Genomic DNA, 17,724 nt, shown 5'->3' on the forward strand with positions numbered 1-17,724 from the left:
CCACCGCCACAAAGCTGAGAGGCCTCAAGGCTGTAGGGCCCCGGAGGAGTGTCTAGGAGGTGTCTCAGACAGAGGCAAGAGGTGGGTCTCCTAAGCATGAACCGTGACGGTCCTGGGAAAGGAGCTGCTCCCACAGCAGCTGCCTGGTTACAGGCAGCTCAGGCCAGCTTTTGTAGAGCTGCAGGCCTTTGGTCAACTGATAAAGCCAGGCCCCCTTTTGCTACCTCCATCCTTGGGTGAGAACATTCTCTTTTCTTTGGATAGCTATGGAAGCCCAGAGCACGGTTCAGAGCCCCTGCCTTTTTCTTGCTCCTATCCTCCAGGGGATGGGCCAGGGTCTGGAACAGCACATGGATATGCCTGGTGAGCTCCCAGGAGCTTCACAGTTGAGAAACTGTCTTACCAAGAAGGTTGCCCAGTTATTCTGATGCTCAACTAACTAGCAGTACTAGGAAACCACATGCTATCCTACACAGTTGGCCAGATGGTGAGTGATCTAGTTGACTTGGAAGGTTTTTAAAAGGACCCATCAAAACAAGATTCAAAACTGTTTTCTTCTCCTCGCCTGTCCCTTCCTGTCTTATCTGCCCTTTCAGATCCGTAAGATGAAGGACGTGTACATATAAGATTGCTCAGAGGGGTAAAGAGCTACCACTGGGTGGTAATAGGGAGGCCTTGGTAGGGCAGGAATGTGCTGATTTAGTGACAGTATTGGTGCCTAGGAGGTGACAACTTGATACTTCAAAGAGTAGGTTCACTTGGAGATGTGTTGGCATCAAGCTACAGAAATCACTTGAGATCTTATCGAATGGTCAGCACGGGAAGCCAGAGAACACATGGCCCATTTCACACTGCAACTGTTTCAGGGTTCTGCATAGGCTCACTGGCCTACCCACACACTAGAGGTGTCCAGCATGCACAGCTGTCACTTTCTTTCAGCCCTTCTTTCCAAGCAAGATGGTTTGGTGCCCAGGAGGTATAGGATTAGGGTAAGGAGTTCTGACATTAAGTGGCAGTCTCCTTAAAGGCTCACATGAGGATAGAATTCTTTCTTACCCTATACCCATTCTTGTTTGGCAAAGGGCTAAGGGTGAAAGTCCCCAGCAGGGAGATAGCAAGTCTGATAAATAAGGGCTTCAGACCCTCAGCAGGGCAGCCTCAAAGAGTACTGGCCTCCAATACAGATGACCTGCTGAAATCTGTGGGCTCTGGGACCGTATTTTGGCAAGCCCTCCTCTGTAGAGGTCATGGAGCCTGGGTTTGGGGACCTACCTAGTCTCAGTTGCAGCTTCTCACTTCTCACGGCTTTCCTCACCTCACCCATGGTGGGATCTCTGTCTTCATTTACAGACATTGTTCTCCATTTTACCCACTCTAGTCTAGTGTCATCTGTCAATATACCCAAGAAAAGTATGAACTGTAATTATTGTCTTGTAAATAGCTCATATTTTTAATACTTCTACATTGTAAAAAATATTATCAAAGAAACTGAGTTCTGGTCAAGCAGATGTTTTTGCCAATAGAAAGCACTTTCTTTAAAAAAGAACATAATAAATATATTTTAAACTTAAACTCTATAGAAGTGATGATTCCCAAACTACCAGCAATATCTTTACATTTATAAGTAACAAGTATCAGCTTTAGATGTCCCCTTCAAATAAGATTAATGAAAAACAGCAATTCTGGCGATTTCTGATCAGGCTCTGCCATGTGTTTGGAGAACTCCAGGCACAAATGGAACCAATGAAAGTTGCAGTTAGTTGAATAACAAATAATATTTATTGTATATGAATTCTTGTTACAAATACCACATTTGGTAAAACAAATTGTAAATGTTTAACTTTTTTTCTAATATTCAGTGGTTTTCAAAAATAAGCATTCACCATTAAAGCATCTTTTTCTTTCCCAGTTATAATTCTACACAATTTTGTTTATGTCAGAGAACAGTTTGGGAGCTTTATGGAAAAATAATAGTCAAGTAACAAACCCATCTCTCAGTTTAGTCAGAGGGGGCTACTTAATAGGATATTTGGTCAAAGGGGAAAGAAAAAGATGATGAGTAAGGACAGCATTTATGGGGAAATCAGAAGTCCTACTGCACATGGCACAGCTCAGCTACGATTTTGCCCCATCAGGGAGAATATCTCTCTCTCTCTGTGAAAGACAAGGCCAACAAGAGGGTGTGTGTCTAAGGCAAAAGGGAGGGTGTTTAGTCAGAAGAAGGGCCCTAAGGCACTCAAATCAGACTGCCAAGGGTCATAGTCACTTACTGGCTGAGCAACCTCATGCAAGTTGCTTACCCATCTGTAAACTGGGGATAATGCGAGTTTGTTGTGAGAATCAAATGAGATCACATATTAACACCTTGGCACAGTACGTGACACATAGTAAGTGCTCAAGAAATGTGAGCTACAATAGAAATGTTAGGTTCAAGGTAAACATTAGCTTCAAGGGAGAGTTCAGGAGAGCACTTCCTTGCAAGTAAGGACTGGAGTAAACTATAACATCCAGTAGTCCAACAAGGAGATGGAATTATGACAAGGAGTCAATGATTGACTAGCGAGGCCTAGTCTGTCTTTGGTTTATTATCATCATCATTACTAATGTGCTTTCATCCAAATTCTCAATGGTCTATGACTACAGCTAGTTAATTTTTATTTTAAAAAGTTTACATTCCACTTCTTAGTTGTAAGAGTCCTGATCACATCTTTGAATGTCTTGGTTTACACAATCCTCAGATGCTAAGCTTCCTGAAACGCTGCAAATCGCTGTACCTGCCCCACTCTGGGCCCACCTCTCCTCACCCTACAGAACCCAGCTGGAACTTACTTTCAACCCTCACTAGCCCTGCTCCATGTCCCCCTTCCACTGTTACCCACCAAGCACCCAGATAACAGACATCAGTGCCCTTCAAGAGGCAAGTCACATTGCTCAATAGGGCTCCCTGCTCACCAACCTCAACACCTGAAGTTTGCAGAAAGTTTACTATATGTGCATATTTTGAAAGTAGATATCACAAATGTACATTTGGATGCACTGGATGCCAGGCAGCTTAATTGATGCTTTCAGATTCATTATGTCATTTAATCCTCTGATCAACCCAATGAATCTCAATCATTACCCCCATATTAAAAATTAGCATGTTGGCAAAGAGGGGTGATAAAACATGCCCCAGGTCACACATCTAGGAATTGGCAGGCCAAAAGAGTTCATCAACAACAAACATTCTCGCCTTATTTGTCCCATACCATTTTGACCCTCTATGACCCATTCCACAGAAAATGCCAAAGATGGATGCTGCGCTTCCAACCTAGGGGGATAGCTCATTTCCTTCTTATTTGGGTGTCCCTGATGGGAGGCAATAATGTGTTGAGTTCTGACCCTACTCCGTGACAGATATTCCATCTTAGGCAATTTAATCAACCTCTCTAAGCCTCTGTTACGTCCTCTTAAAATTGGGATCATAACATCACTGACTTTGGAGGGTGTTCGTGAGGGTTAAATGAGATAATGCCTGGGAAATGTTGGCACATTGCAGAGGTCCATTAGAGCCATTATGATTCCATGCACTGGATGGCAGGGCTCCTTGCTGTGTTTGGGCAAGTGCACCAAGGCTGAGAGAGACACTAACACTACCAAGTCAAGCCACCAAGACTTAAAGACTTAAATGTTCAAATTAGATATCTGGGCCATATTGTGGTTTTATCACCCTAGGCTTTTCCCCTCCCCACACACTGGGGTCACTGACACATTGAGTACCCTCTCTTCCGTTATTGCTCAGCTACCAAAGCCCAGTCTCTGCTTATACTCAGGAGTGCACCTCCATCCATTCATCCTCACCCTTTGTCTAGCACACAAAGAAGCAGACTAGCCTAGCCGCTAAAGAACCCAGTACTGAAATCCAGAAGGAAGGATACAAATAGCCTACAGATGTCAGGACAGACTCAATTCTGGCCAGGTCTTAGAAAAGAGCAAGGGCCGGCCCTGCGGCCGAGTGGTTAAGTCCGCACTCTCCACTTTGGTGGCCCAGGGTTCACCAATTCGGATCCTAGGAACGGACATGGCACCGCTCATCAAGCCATGCTGTGGCGGCATCCCACATAGAAGAACTGGAATGACTTGCAATTAGGGGCTTTGTGGGGAGGAAAAAAAAAAAGAAAGAGGAAGATTGGCAACAGATGTTAGCTCGAGGCCAATCTTAAAAAAAAAAAAAAAAAAAGCAAAAGTCAACAGCACAGGCATTCACTCCAGAATACCAGGTCTGCTCCTCAAAGGGGTTCCCACCTTCTTGGCACGCGTCAACCTATAGAATAAATATGACCTAACTTCCAGAGTATTGGTTCTACCTACAGATTTGGGAGTGGAATTAAATCAGTAAAGTGCTCATCTAAAATTTTATTTTATTTTATTTTATTTATTTATTTTTTGATGAAGAAGATTGGCCCTGAGCTAACTTCTGTCGCAATCTTCCTCTATTTTGTAAGTGGGCCGCCACCACAACATGGCTTTGATGAGTGGTGTAGGTCCACACCCAGGATCCAAACCTGCAAATCTGGGCCACCAAAGCAGAACACATGAACTTAACCACTACACCACCAGGCTGGCCTCCTAAAATTTTATTTTTATATTAAAACAAATGTAGTATGGAATATAATGCAGAATTTACATTAATTTAAAATAGAAGACTTCAAGAAATCATATTTATGGAAGGCCAATTTGGGCTGGGCCCCCAGACCTCTAGGTTTTTTCATGCCCACTTTCCTATGCCCTTTAAGAAAAGTCTGATGGAAAAGTTGTCAGCTTTTTTTTATGGTATTCTTTAATGAAATTAAACCTACTGCTGCTGACAAAGTCCTATCCAAGAATCTTAAAATCACATAAACTCACATCTCTGGAAGATGTAAGAAGTATACTGCTGAGGGTTCTTCTTCATAGTAATCAAAAGGAAAGTTTAAAAAGGGCATCCATCCTTAGATGGGTAGTTGACCAATTTAAATATTTTAGGAAATTACATTTTCATGTAAAATTGACAATTTTTAATTCTGTATTACAGGATCTTATCAATACTTGCATTTCAGCTGTGTTCCTTTCAATAGTTGCTGTCTTGGCCATGCAAGAAAAGGAAAGAAGGCATTTATTCTATCTTGGAGGGGTAAGTAGAGGCCTTCATGACTCCATTTAAGATCAGTATTTCAAGACTCTTTGAAACAGGAAACTGTCAGACCATCATTGTTTCATTTATAGAACAACGTCCCCCCACTGCCCCTTCTCTTTCTTGCACTGACTTCTTCAGAAGATGTGAAGTTGCACAAACTCTAAGCTCATGAAAATCTTCATTGTGATACTCATTCTCCAAATAGGTACAAAAACAAGTCTGTTGAACCCTTTTGAGAATCGTACACACTATTTTTTGAAATGTTCCAGCAAGATGTTCTTGTCTATAAATAGGACTTTGACTTTTCCAGAGTAGAGAATTATATTTTAAGAGCACATGAAAAGAATGATTGTAGGGGGGAAAAAAGTGCATTGTCAAAAGTGAGTGACCCAGCCTATTTAGGAAAGAAGGATGGAAGTTCCCAGCATGTGCCCCCCACCAGGCTAGGTACAATCTAAGTTAATCTTTACAACTCTCATGTTTACAGATACGGGAACTGAGATTAAATACCTTGCCCTGGGTCACAAGGCTGGGACAAACTGGGACTCAAATCCTCATTATATGAAGAGCACAAGAAATGGCTGATGGAGGGGTCACGGGTGGGGAGGCGAGACTTTGGTTTAAGAAGTTAAGCAATGGGAACAGAAATTAATCCAGAAAAAAAAGTTTAAATTCTTTCAATTCATTCCATCATTAGTAAATATTTGTCAATCCTATTGGATTGTGCCAGGCCTGAGCTCAGTGTTGGAGATAGAGTCCCTTCCCCCTAGGGTAGCTCACAGATTAGCTAGGGCAACACCTCCCTAGGAAAAGTTCATTAAAGTAGCCAGGGATTAAGTGACCATAAAGAGAAATATCCAAGACAGGCAGGAGCTGAGGAGCACCAGGGATCTCAGACACTGTGGTCTGCTGGTCCCCATCTGCTAACTCAGCCAGCAAACCACCTTCTGCCTGCCACCCCTGGTCTCTGTCAGTTCTCTCCTGAATGGCAGAGTGCCCCCACTCCCCACTGGTCTCCCTGCCTCCAGCCTGGTTGTTCATTTTCCCTGAGCCTCATGGCTACTCCAAGTGGGCTTTCTGAGTCTGGCACCCGACCTCGCCTCTTGATCAAGTCCCAGATCCTGCACCTCCCCAGCCTCAACTCTGCCTCCTCCCTTACCAGCTTCAGAGGTCTCAGCCACCCCAGATTCCTTGGAAACTCCTTCCTGCCCTTTCAAACACAGCGCAAGAGTCCTTTCCACTGAGAGGCCTTCTCAGGCTCCCACCTGGACCTGAGGCCTCCTAGAGCTAGTGCCCCTCTCTGGTCCTTTCCTGGTGCCTCAGGCTTCAGGTGAGGTCATTACTGGCAGCAAAACCCACCATTGCCAAAATCCCTTTCTCTGGGAATGGCAGAATGGGCTGCGGCAGCCAGTTGGGCAGACACCAGAAGGTAGTGGAAGGTCAGAGGGAGACAGAAGGCCGTGGGAAGCCCCGGCCTGGTATGGGGGATAGGGAAGACGAATTGCTGCTGAGCTGCAGAATAACCCCGCCTTTCCCTCCCCACATATGGCCTTGTGTCTGACAGATCCTGTGTCTCACAGCAGTACTCATGACTGTCATCGATGGGATTCTGGTTACCAAGATGATAAGGAATATTTTGAAAAAATTCCTGGGGTTCAGTACCGAAACTAAGCCTGTGCCTGCCCTGGCAGACTCAAAGGCACCCCCGAAGACAACCAAGCCGGCACCCTCAAAGCCACCCAAGAAGGCATCTTCAAAGGCACCCAAGCGGGCAGCTTCAAAGGCACCCAAGCGGGCAGCTTCAAAGGCACCCAAGCGGGCATCCTCCAAGGCACCCAAGCGGGCAGCTTCAAAGGCACCCAAGCGGGCATCCTCAAAGGCACCCTCGCAGGCATCCTCAAAGGCACCCAAGCGAGTGTCCTCAAAGGCACCCACGCAGGCACCCTCACAGACGTAAGCGTCTGTGTCTCACCCCTCCCACCACTGAGCTCGCATGCTGTCACCCGTTTCGGCCTACATATGATCATAAAATCAGGGCTGCTAAGTCGGGAACACTTCTGCTTCACGTGTTACCTTGTGTAAAAGTCGAGTTACATTTTCATGCACCTGCCCATGCCCCGAGGGGCGCTGGGCGCCGCTGCCCCAGGAGCCCTTGGCGAGGGCCTTGACCCGGCCCTGGTCCCAGCCAACTGGATCCAAGGCGGGAGCAGCGGCTACAGCCCCGGGGCCACCTTGCGAGGCCTCGCTAGACTGTGAGGGGAGCCACGCGCGAAGGTGGGAGCCCCGTGGTGGGCCCGGAGGTGGGGCGGGGACTCCTGCGTGGAGGGTGGACGGGCCCGGCGGCCGTGGGTCCCTGGAACCCGCGCTGGGCCGCACAGGGGAGACTCGCGCGGTGAGACGGCGCGCGCGCGCGCGGAAAGGGCGCCAGGCGTTGGCGTTCGCAGGACCGGCCGTTGGCTGAGCGCTGCCCCTGAGCAGGTCGGTGGGCACCAGCCTCGCTCAAAGGCCAGGCCTGTCCGGGGACAGCAAGAGAGATTGGGCAGGCCGTGAGAAGCTGAGAACTCCCCCGCAAAGATGGCTGACAAAGGCAAAAAGGGCAAAGATGCAGCCCCAGCGGCCCCTCCTCCGGGCGCCAAACCCCCGGACAAGAAAGATGAGAAGGTGGAGGAGAAGCCACCAGAAAAGAAGGTGGAGCCCAAGGATGAAGTGGGCACGAGGAAGGGATGTCGCCGCTACAAGTGGGAACTCAAGGACAGCAATAAAGAGTTCTGGTCTATGGGGCACGCCGTGGTCAAGATCCTGAGCTTGGTAAGTTGGGCTGGTATCCCAGGGAGCAGGGGGTGCAACAAGGGGGAGAGGGCGAGGGAGCGGGTTCCAGGGGGCTCCAGAGGGGCTCCAAGAGTCCGTGACAGCCCTTTGCCGTGGCTCAGGAGCATGTCTCCCGGCAGGGCTGCCTAATAGGTTCGCTGATAATGTTCACTGGGAGCATCGTTCACCCCCTCCTGACACTCATCATCACCATGGAGATATCCATCTTCAGCTTCTTATTCGTTATCTACACCTTCGCCATCAACAGATACTTGCCCTTCGTCCTGTGGCCCATTGCTGTAAGTGAGGGGCGGTGGGGAGCGCCTGAGGTTGGTGTGCATTCACGCGTGTGTCTTGACACCCTGAAAGTGACTGTTCTGTCACCGCCCATATGTGTGCCCCGGGCATGGGCTGAGCACCTTTGGGGCTGGGGTAGGGCAACTGAAGTTAGGTAGAAAAGGCTCTGTAAACGCCTGACTTGGAAGCGGGGGCCACTTACTTACCTGGTGGTCAACGAAGGGGTCTTTGCTCTCCCGAAGCTTTGCCCTCCTTGGGAGGAGGAGATGTATAACAACCAGCTGTTCCTCCCAAGCCCTGTTCCAGCTCACACCTGACTGGAGAGATCACCCCAGAAGGTACTCCATCCCCAGAATTCAAAAAAGAAAATCAATCTTCCCATAAATCAGTAAAATAAAATGAGGATTTTTAAAAAATCACTTCCAAAGCAGCTTTAGACCTCCAGTGACTATCCTTGTATAGAATGTTAATTAAGCCCAGAAGGATGTTCAGCCCAAAGCAGTCATCCATTGGAACGGAATTGAGCTGGGCAAGTTACCCAACCACTCCCGGCCTCTGTTTCCACATCCGTAACGTGAGGACAGTAATAATCTCTGATGGGATTGTATCTGAGGAGTAAACGTACAGCGCTTGATGCAGTGCTTGAGTCCTCATGGACTTGAATCACTGCCTGTCACCTGTGTGATCACAGAGCATACCCCCGTTACCCAAAGCCCCTTGTTCTTTGCACATTCACAGCATGCCTCCAGAGCCCTATGCTCACTGTTTCACTCACTTTACACATGAAATGGGCTCAGAATGGCCAAGTAACTTGCCCCCAGGAAACTCAGCTAGTAAGTGGCAGAAAAAGGATGCAAATCCAGTTTTGTCAGTAGAGTCTGAGTCCCTAACTACCTGCTAACCTGCCTCCTTGTTAAAAGTTATTAGGGACCAGGAGTTCATAGGTCTCAGTGGCATAGGTGAGGACCCCTAGTATAGGGAGAAAGGAGAAGAGGGCCAAATAAGACTCTTGGGAAAGGAATAAACAGAGGACAAAGTAATGGGACAGGCAGAGGACAAGTTTTCAGCCACGGAGCTTGAGAAGATACTTAGTCCCAGCAAGATGAAAAATCAATGAACCCTGAAAGTCCTCCTGCTGCTCTGGGTACTGGGACAAAAACAGACACACAGATCAATGGAACAGAACTGAAAGCCCAGAAATCAAACCACACATCTACAGACAGCTAATCTTCAACAAAGTGCCAAGAACATACACTGGAGAAAAGAAGTCTCTTCAATAAATGGTGTTGGGAAAACTGAACACCCACATGCAAAAGAATGAAGGTAGACCACTATCTCATGCCATACAGAAAAATAAAAATAAACTCAAAATGGATCAAAGACTTGAAGATACGTCCTGAAACTATAAAACTTCCGTGGGATAATATCGGTAGTACACTCTTTGACATTGAACTAAAAAGGATCTTTTCAAATGTGATGTCTTCTCAGACAAGGGAAACAAAAAATAAACAAGTGGGAGTTTATCAGACTAAAGAGCTTTTGCAAGGCAAAAGAAACTAGGATGAAAACCAAAAGACAACCCACCAATTGGGAGAAAATATTTGCAAATCATATATCTAACAAGGGGTTAATCTCCAGAATATATAAGGAATTCACACAACTGAACAATAAAACAGAAACAGGAGCCGGCCCCGTGGCTGAGTGGTTAAGTTCGCGCACTCCGCTTCTGCAGCCCAGAGTTTCACCGGTTCGGATCCTGGGCGTGGACATGGCATCACTTGTCAGGCCATGCTGAGGCGGCATCCCACATGCCACACCTAGAAGGACCCACAACTAAAAATACACAACTATGTACCGGGGGGCTTTGGGGAGAAAAAGGAAAAATAAAATCTTGAAAAGAAAACCCACAACAACAACAAAACAAACAACCCGATCAATAAATGGGCAGAGGAGATGAACAGACATTTTTCCAAAGAAGATATACAGATGGCCAATAAACACATGAAAAGACGTTCAACATCACTAATCATCAGGGAAATGCAAATCAAAACTACATTAAGATGCCACCTTGTGCCTGTTAAAATGGCTATAATCACTAAGACTGAAAATAACAAATGTTAGAGAGGATATGGAGAGACGGGAACCCTCATACACTGCTGGTGGGAATGCAAACTGTTGTAGCCACTATGGAAAAAGTATGGAGAACTACCACATGACCCAGCTATCCCACTACTGGGTGTCTACCCAAACAATTTGAAATCAACAATCCAAAGTAGCGTATGCACCCCTTTGCTCATTGCAGCACTATTCACAATAACTAAGACATGGAAACAATCCAAGTGCCCATTGACTGATGCTTGGATAAAGAAGATGTGGTATATATATACAATGGAATACTACTCAGCCATGAAAAAAGACAAATTCATCCTATTTACAATAACATGGAAGGACCTGGAGGGAATTATGCTAAGCAAAATAAGCCAGTCTGAGAAAGACAAACACCAGATGATTTTACTCATATGTGGAGTATAAACAAATACATGAACAAAGAAAACAGTTCAGTGGTTACCAGGGGGAGGGAGGTGGGGAGTGGGCGTAGAGGGTGAAGGGGAGCACTTATGTGGTGACAGTCAAGAAATAATGTACAACTGAACTCTCACATTGATGTAAACTGTTATGAACTCAATAAAAAAAGCCTGTCTGAGTCACGTGGTTGCCAGAGGTTAAGGGGGGTTGGAGGGTGGAGAGTTGGGAAAAATAGGTGAAGGGGATTAATAGGTATGAACTTTCAGTTATCAAATAAGTAAGTCATGGGGATGTAATATATAGCATAAAGAATATAGTCAATAATATTGTAATGACTTTGTATGGTGACAGATGGTTCCTAGACTTATCATGGTCATCATTTCAGAATGTATATAAACAGTGAATCGCTATGTTGTACATCTGAAATAATGTTGTATGTCAGCTATACTTCAATTAGAAAAAACTGTCAGAATCAACTTTTTCAGAGCTCTGGAATCTATTTTTAAAAACTTACAACAACCAGAGGAATGCTTAATGAAGAAAGAAAGAAGTTGTTGAATTTTGGTAAGAGAGGATCGTGGCATTTTAACTTATCCACCTGCTGTCCCTCACTCCCCAGCTTGTCAGTGGCCAACAAGAAAACTGCCCACATTCCTGGCCACATTCCTCGCTGGTGGCAGAGGGGGCAAAACAGTATATAAAGAGGATCACTACATATAGCAATTCTGACCTTGTATGTACCTTACAATATAGCCCCAAAATATAAAAGACAAAAATAGATTTAATTATAAGGAAGAATTGACAAGTAGCAACCACAGTGGGATATTTAACATGCCTCCCTCAGTAACTGATAGCTTGATCCACTGATATATCTAGAACCCTACACTCAACAGTAACAGGCTATATATTCTTTTCAAGCACACTTGGAACAATCATAAAAATTATCCTCAATAAGACCACAAAGCAACTGTAAACAAATAACAAGAAATTGGTATCATACAGACCACATTCTCTAATTTCAATGCAACATAATTAGAAATCAATCAGTAAAGTTTAACTAAAAGCCCATATGTTTGGGGGGAAATATAATGTTTTCCACAAACATATAGGGATTTAGTTATATGTAGTATTTGCCAGTACTACCTGTAGAATGCAGCTAAACAATTCAAATTCAAATCTATATAATTAGAAAATGAGACCAAAAATTAACAATTCAAGTGTCGTATCTCAAGAAGGTACCAAAACAAAACAAAATAATGAAATTAAGAAGAAGGCAATGCCAAAGATAAGAACATAGGAAACAAAGATCCATAGTGAGGACCAATAAGACCAAATATCCAGTTCTTTGAAAAGACTAATAAAGTACATAGATAGACCTCAAGAAAAAAAGAAAGAAGGAACAAAGAACAATATTAGTATAAAGGTCAAGAACGGATTTTGAAGGTCACAGGGAAAATATGAACTTTTATGCCAATAATTTGGAAAGTTTAGATAATAGTTAATTTTGCAGAAGAAATATTACTTACAAAAATTGACTCAAAAAGAAATAGAGAAACAGGTTATAAAATAATTCATCCATGTTTTCATCTGGCACTTTAGTTTTTTACATTTAAATCTTTTGATTCATGTGGAGTCATTTTAGTATATAGCTATATCCTGATGGCTATCCAGCTGTTCCACTCTATCACTTGATTTATTAATTTATTGAATAGTACATCTTTTCCCCACTGATTCGAAATGGCATTTTTGTTAAATGCTAAAATGCCATATGCCTGGTTCATTTCTAAACTTTGTATTTGGTTACACTGGTCTGTGTCTGTTTTCTTTCTTTTTTTTTTTTTCTTTTAAAGTCTTTATAATATGTTATACTATCTGGTAGAGCTTGATCTTAAAACCAGACATTAAAAGGAAAGTAAACTATAGGCCAATCTTATTTGAATATAGCCGTAAAAATCCTCAGTAAAATATTAGCAAACTCAACCAAGCAATATATAAGCAAGCACTACGTCACGATCAAGCAGGGTATGTGTCAGGAATGTAAGGATGGTTTAGTCTTCAAAGTTCTGTTAGTGTAATTCACCATCTTTTATTTATGGGAGAAAGCCATTTCATCATCTCATAAGCTGCAGAAAAACTATTTAATAATATTCAATACTCATTTTTAGATAACTCTTAGCGAACTAGGAAAAAAGGGAACCTCCTTGTCTTAATAATGGTATCTACCTGAACCTACAATAAACCTTGCATTTCACAGTAAAACTTTAGCGATGTTTCTTTAGCAATGCCTCCTGTCCTCACTTCTACTCAACATTGTGCTGGAGATCTTAGTCAGCACACTGTGACAAGAAAAACAAAAGCTATATGGAGTGTGACGGAGAAAACCAGCATTACTCACAGATGACATGCTTCTCTACACAGAACATCTGAGAGAATCTTTTATTTTTTTTAAAGATTGGCACCTGGGCTAATAACTGTTGCCAATCTTTTTTTTTTTTTCTGCTTTATCTCCCCAAAACCCCCTGTACACAGTTGTATATCCTAGCTGCACGTCCTCCTAGTTGTGGGATGTGGGATGCCGCCTCAACGTGGCCTGACGAGCGGTGCCATGTCCGCGCCCAGGATCCGAACCCTGGGCCGCCGCAGCGGAGCACGCGAACTTAACCACTCGGCCACGGAGCCGGCCCCCATCTGAGAGAATCTACAAACTACTAGAACTATGTGAGTTCTTCAAGGTTACCAGAGACAAAAACAATAGTGTTCCTGAATGCTAGCAACGAACAATGAAAAAATGTGGCTTTTCAAAGAAACCATTTAAAACAGCAACAGAAACTACAAGGTGTCTGAGAATAAATCTGTTCCAAGATGTGTAAGACTTTACGTAGAGATTATAACATTTTATTAATGGACAGGAAAGAAAAACCTAAATAAATGGAGAAACGTACCACATTCACAGGTGTGAAGAGGTACTATCATAAAGATGGCAATTTAATTCCAAAGTAATCTATAAAGGTGATTCTAAAATTCTAAAATTCTTACAGAAGAATAAAAAGAATTCCAAGGATGGACTCACCCAGTGAAAAGCTTTGGTACCAGAAAGACTAATGGGATTGTAATGGACTGAATGTCTGTGTCCCCCCAAAATTCATATACTGAAATCCTCACCCCCAGTGTGGCTGTCCTTGCATATAGGGCCTCAAGAGTAGTAATTAAGATTAAACGAGGTCATAAGGGTGGGGCTCTGATCTAATAGGATTAGTGTCCCTATGAGAAAAGACAACAGAGCTCTCCCTCTCTCTCCCTCTTCCTCTCCCCACTCTCTCTCCCTCAAGCCTTCCCACCCCCACCTTATGCACCATGGAAAGGCCATGTGAGGACATAGCAGGAAGACAGCTGCCTGCAAACCAGAAACAAATTTGCTGGCACCTTGCTCGTGGACTTCTAGCCCCCAGGACTGTGGGAAAATAAACGTCTGTCATTAAGCCACGCAGTGTGTGGTGTTTTGATGGCAGCCTGAGCAGACTAATACAGGAATCAAAAGACGACTTGGAAATAGACCTCCATACATATGGCAAAGTTGGTGTTTGACAGACGTTGCATTATAAAACAGTCGAATGGAATATTTAATAAATGTATTTGGGACTGAGAGAAAGGGAGAGGAAGAGAGAGAAAGAGAAACTATGTATCCCCTTAAAATTAAAACTTACAACAGAAGACATCATAAACAAAATTTTTAAAAACAAGCCAATAGAAAAATGGGATAAAGGATATGAATAGACAGGAAAACCAAATACCTAAACCGTGTTTTAAAAAATGCTTCAATGGGGCCGGCCCTGTGGCCGAGTGGTTAAGTTGGAGCGCTCCACTGCACGTAGCCCAGTGTTTCATCAGTTCAAATCCTGGGTGTGGACATGGCACTGCTCATCGAGCCACACTGAGGCGGCGTCCCACATGCCACAACTAGAAGGACCCACAACTAAAGTATACAACTATGTACTGGGGGGCTGTGGGGAGAAAACGGAAAAAATAAAATCTTTAAAAAAAAAAATGCTTCATTAGTAACCAGAGACCTGAAAATTGAGACAACAGTGAGGTACCGTTTTGACTCATCAGATTGACAAAAATAAATAAGTCAGGTAATCCTGAGCATTGTCAAGGATTTGGGAAATGGGAGCCCCTATACATTGCCGAGTGAGTGGAAATTGGCACGAGCACTTTAGGGAGAAACTTAGCAATACTTAGCTGAGGAGAAGATGTGCAGGGGAGGCACAGACAAGAGTGTTCATTGCAGCAGAGTTTGTAATAATAATTTCCTGAAAGGTAGAAACAACCTAATGCCTCTAGTTTGGTTTATTCATACAGTAGAATACATCAGTTAAAATTAATGAATTCAATCTACATTTCTTAAAATGAATAAATCTCAAAAACTTGAAAAAGTGTGCAAGAAGATATCTTTTATTTAAATTTTGAAACACACAAAATGGTATATATTGTTCATGAATATATGATATGGAGGAAAATACTAGTGCACACTTGGGGAAACTGCCCATCAACCTCCCACCCGTGGGTGCCTCTGGGAGACGGGCAGGAAAAGGGAGCGAATGCTGAGACTGCAGCTCATGCCACAAAGTTTTACTTCTGTTTTTGCAAGACATTAACATCTGTTTAATTTCAGTGGTTCATGGCTGCTGGAGGTGCGAGTGGGGATGGGATGTTCTATTATTGTCTGTATGTTTGAAATGTATTAAAATTCAAAAAAAGATTGAAAAGGAAAAGAAAGGCCAGAGACAAAATGGCCAGGGAAGGACAGTCCACAGAAAATGGCACCATAGAAACCAAAGAGAAGAGTGGGCATTGTCCATCGCTGCAGTCATTTGCTCCCCATAGGATTAAGAGGGTGCACAAGCTCTGGGCTGGCATCACCCCTAGAACAATGGGGAGGAAGCCGGAATGCTGTAACCATGGTTTGACCAACTCTGAGAAGTTTGGCTGTGCCAGGGAGCGACACTGGGTGGTACTTGAGGGGAAGGTAGCGTAGAAGGCAGCCCTTGTGCCCAGTCTGGGAACCTCTGGACCTTGTCAGTAGGGTGAGGAAGACAAGTATGGTACAAGGGTAAGACTGAGGCCACAAGGGATGGGAAGGAAGGTTGATGATGGAGGAAGTAGTGCGGCCTTGCAAAGAGGGGAGGGGGGTCTAGGAAGTAAGGTGGGGGGTCAGGGAAGACAAGGGGCTGAAGAGGCAGCTGCCAGGCCAGAGTCCAATCGTGGGGCCAGAGTCCAACAGAGCCTCCTGCCAGCAACACAGCTGGCCCCCAGATCCAGAGAGAGGAGCTGGCCCAGAGAGCAGAGAAATGATGTGGGGTGGCACTCAAGACAGACATCTTTAAGTAGGATAGTTATGCATTTATTTAAATGAGTACTGGAGAAAAAGAAAAAAACACAACTAGCCACTAAATGTGTGATTTCATAGACAAGATGGTAGGGGAGGGAGCCCGTGAAAGCAGTTAAGCTCCTGGACTTTGAGTCTTGACTCAGAGAGCCCAGCTGGGGGGCCACAGGTATGTCCACCTAGCCTGGTGTACATTTATCTTCATATATATATATGTTTTAAATCAGGCAGAAGTTTGAAAATCATTCCCTTTGGAGGAAGCTATGCAAGGGGAGGGCGGCGGCGGGGAGGAGGGGGGGTACGGGGAGGGTTGGGGAGGGGGTGGCGGGGAGGCCTGGCTCTGTTTTGGGCTGACTCCCCTCTCCCTGGCTTTCAGGACCTTCTCAATGACCTGTTCGCCTGTATCTTCCTTGGGGGGGCCGTGGCCTTTGCTGTGCAAACTCGGCAGAGCATACCGATGAACTACTTGATTGCCCTGGTGAGTTTTCCATGCTCGGCTGTTTATTTGCTCAGAAGTCACCTCTTTTGGAGAATGGTTCTTTTCCCCTGTTTTGCGGAAAGGGCCTCTTATCTTTTCACAAAATGTTGGGATCCAAGCAAAGTTTAAAAGTAAAATTGGTGAATGTTTCCAGTGGAGAAGCCATGTAAATAAAAATGACGTCCAGGGAGCCAGCCAAGCTAATGGCTTCCTCCTGGTAGCTGCTGACCCCAGAGACAAAGGGCCCCACCCAGGCTGGTTTAAAGAGAGAGAGAGAAAGCTGTGAGACCACAGGACGGTGGGGACAGGGCAGCCGAGGATGGAGGAGGGGTGAACTCCCGGTCTCTTGGTCTGATAGTTTGAGGGGATGAGGGGATGTGTTAACCAGCACCTGCTGGCGATAGAAACAAGGAAGGAACTATGCCAGCTTCGGAATGAAAGCAAAAGTAACGAGGATCATTCTGTTTTCCAGATCCTTATTGCTCTGGCTGGGTTTTTTGCCTTAATCGATGTATGTCTTCAAAGAAAACACTTCAAAGGCAAGAAGGTCAAAAGGCATGTGCTGGTTCCTCCAACAAAGGAGGGAGCAAAGGGACCAGAACAGGGACCAGGACAGGGACCGGGGGCGGCAAAGCCAAAGGAAGAGCCAAAACCAGCAGACAAGAAAGCGGAAAAGCCGAAGGAAGCAGACAAGGGAAAGGACAAGGGGAAGGGAGGCAAGAAATGACGCGGAGGCGACGCCCGCCATCAGGAGTGGCGGCGTATTTTACCACAGAACATATTTCCACTGTCTTCCTTGTCTTCTCTCTAGAATGCTTTTCTTTTCCATTTTAATAATCACCTTTGCTTGGAAAAGAAATTTCTCTTCAAATGGATTTTAATACTTAAAGTTAATGGAAACACCATTTTGCTCATTCCACAAAAGTTACTGAAAGTTTTGGTGCAGAGAGCGAAGCTGGAGCACCGCCTCTAGAGGAGCTCACAGGCTGCAGGGCAAGGGGGTTTAGGGGACCAGAAGTGTGGGCGACACCAGCTGTCAGCACTGACCAGCCAAAGGGGCCAGAGGAAAACAAG

At 44.7% G+C, this 17,724-nt stretch overlaps 1 protein-coding gene across 1 annotated transcript; it reads left to right on the plus strand.

The window, feature by feature from the left end:
* The first annotated feature begins 7,666 nt into the window (after nucleotides 1-7,666).
* On the plus strand, nucleotides 7,667-17,377 carry CMTM2 (CKLF like MARVEL transmembrane domain containing 2). The gene is made up of 4 exons (XM_046682043.1): nucleotides 7,667-7,963; nucleotides 8,104-8,262; nucleotides 16,549-16,650; nucleotides 17,123-17,377. The coding sequence occupies exons 1-4, from the start codon at nucleotides 7,730-7,732 to the stop codon at nucleotides 17,375-17,377; spliced, it is 750 nt and encodes a 249-aa protein (XP_046537999.1). The 5' UTR covers nucleotides 7,667-7,729.
* Nucleotides 17,378-17,724: the final 347 nt, after the last annotated feature.

This window comes from Equus quagga, chromosome 13 (genome assembly GCF_021613505.1).
Source record: "Equus quagga isolate Etosha38 chromosome 13, UCLA_HA_Equagga_1.0, whole genome shotgun sequence".
Taxonomy (NCBI): Eukaryota; Metazoa; Chordata; class Mammalia; order Perissodactyla; family Equidae; genus Equus; species Equus quagga.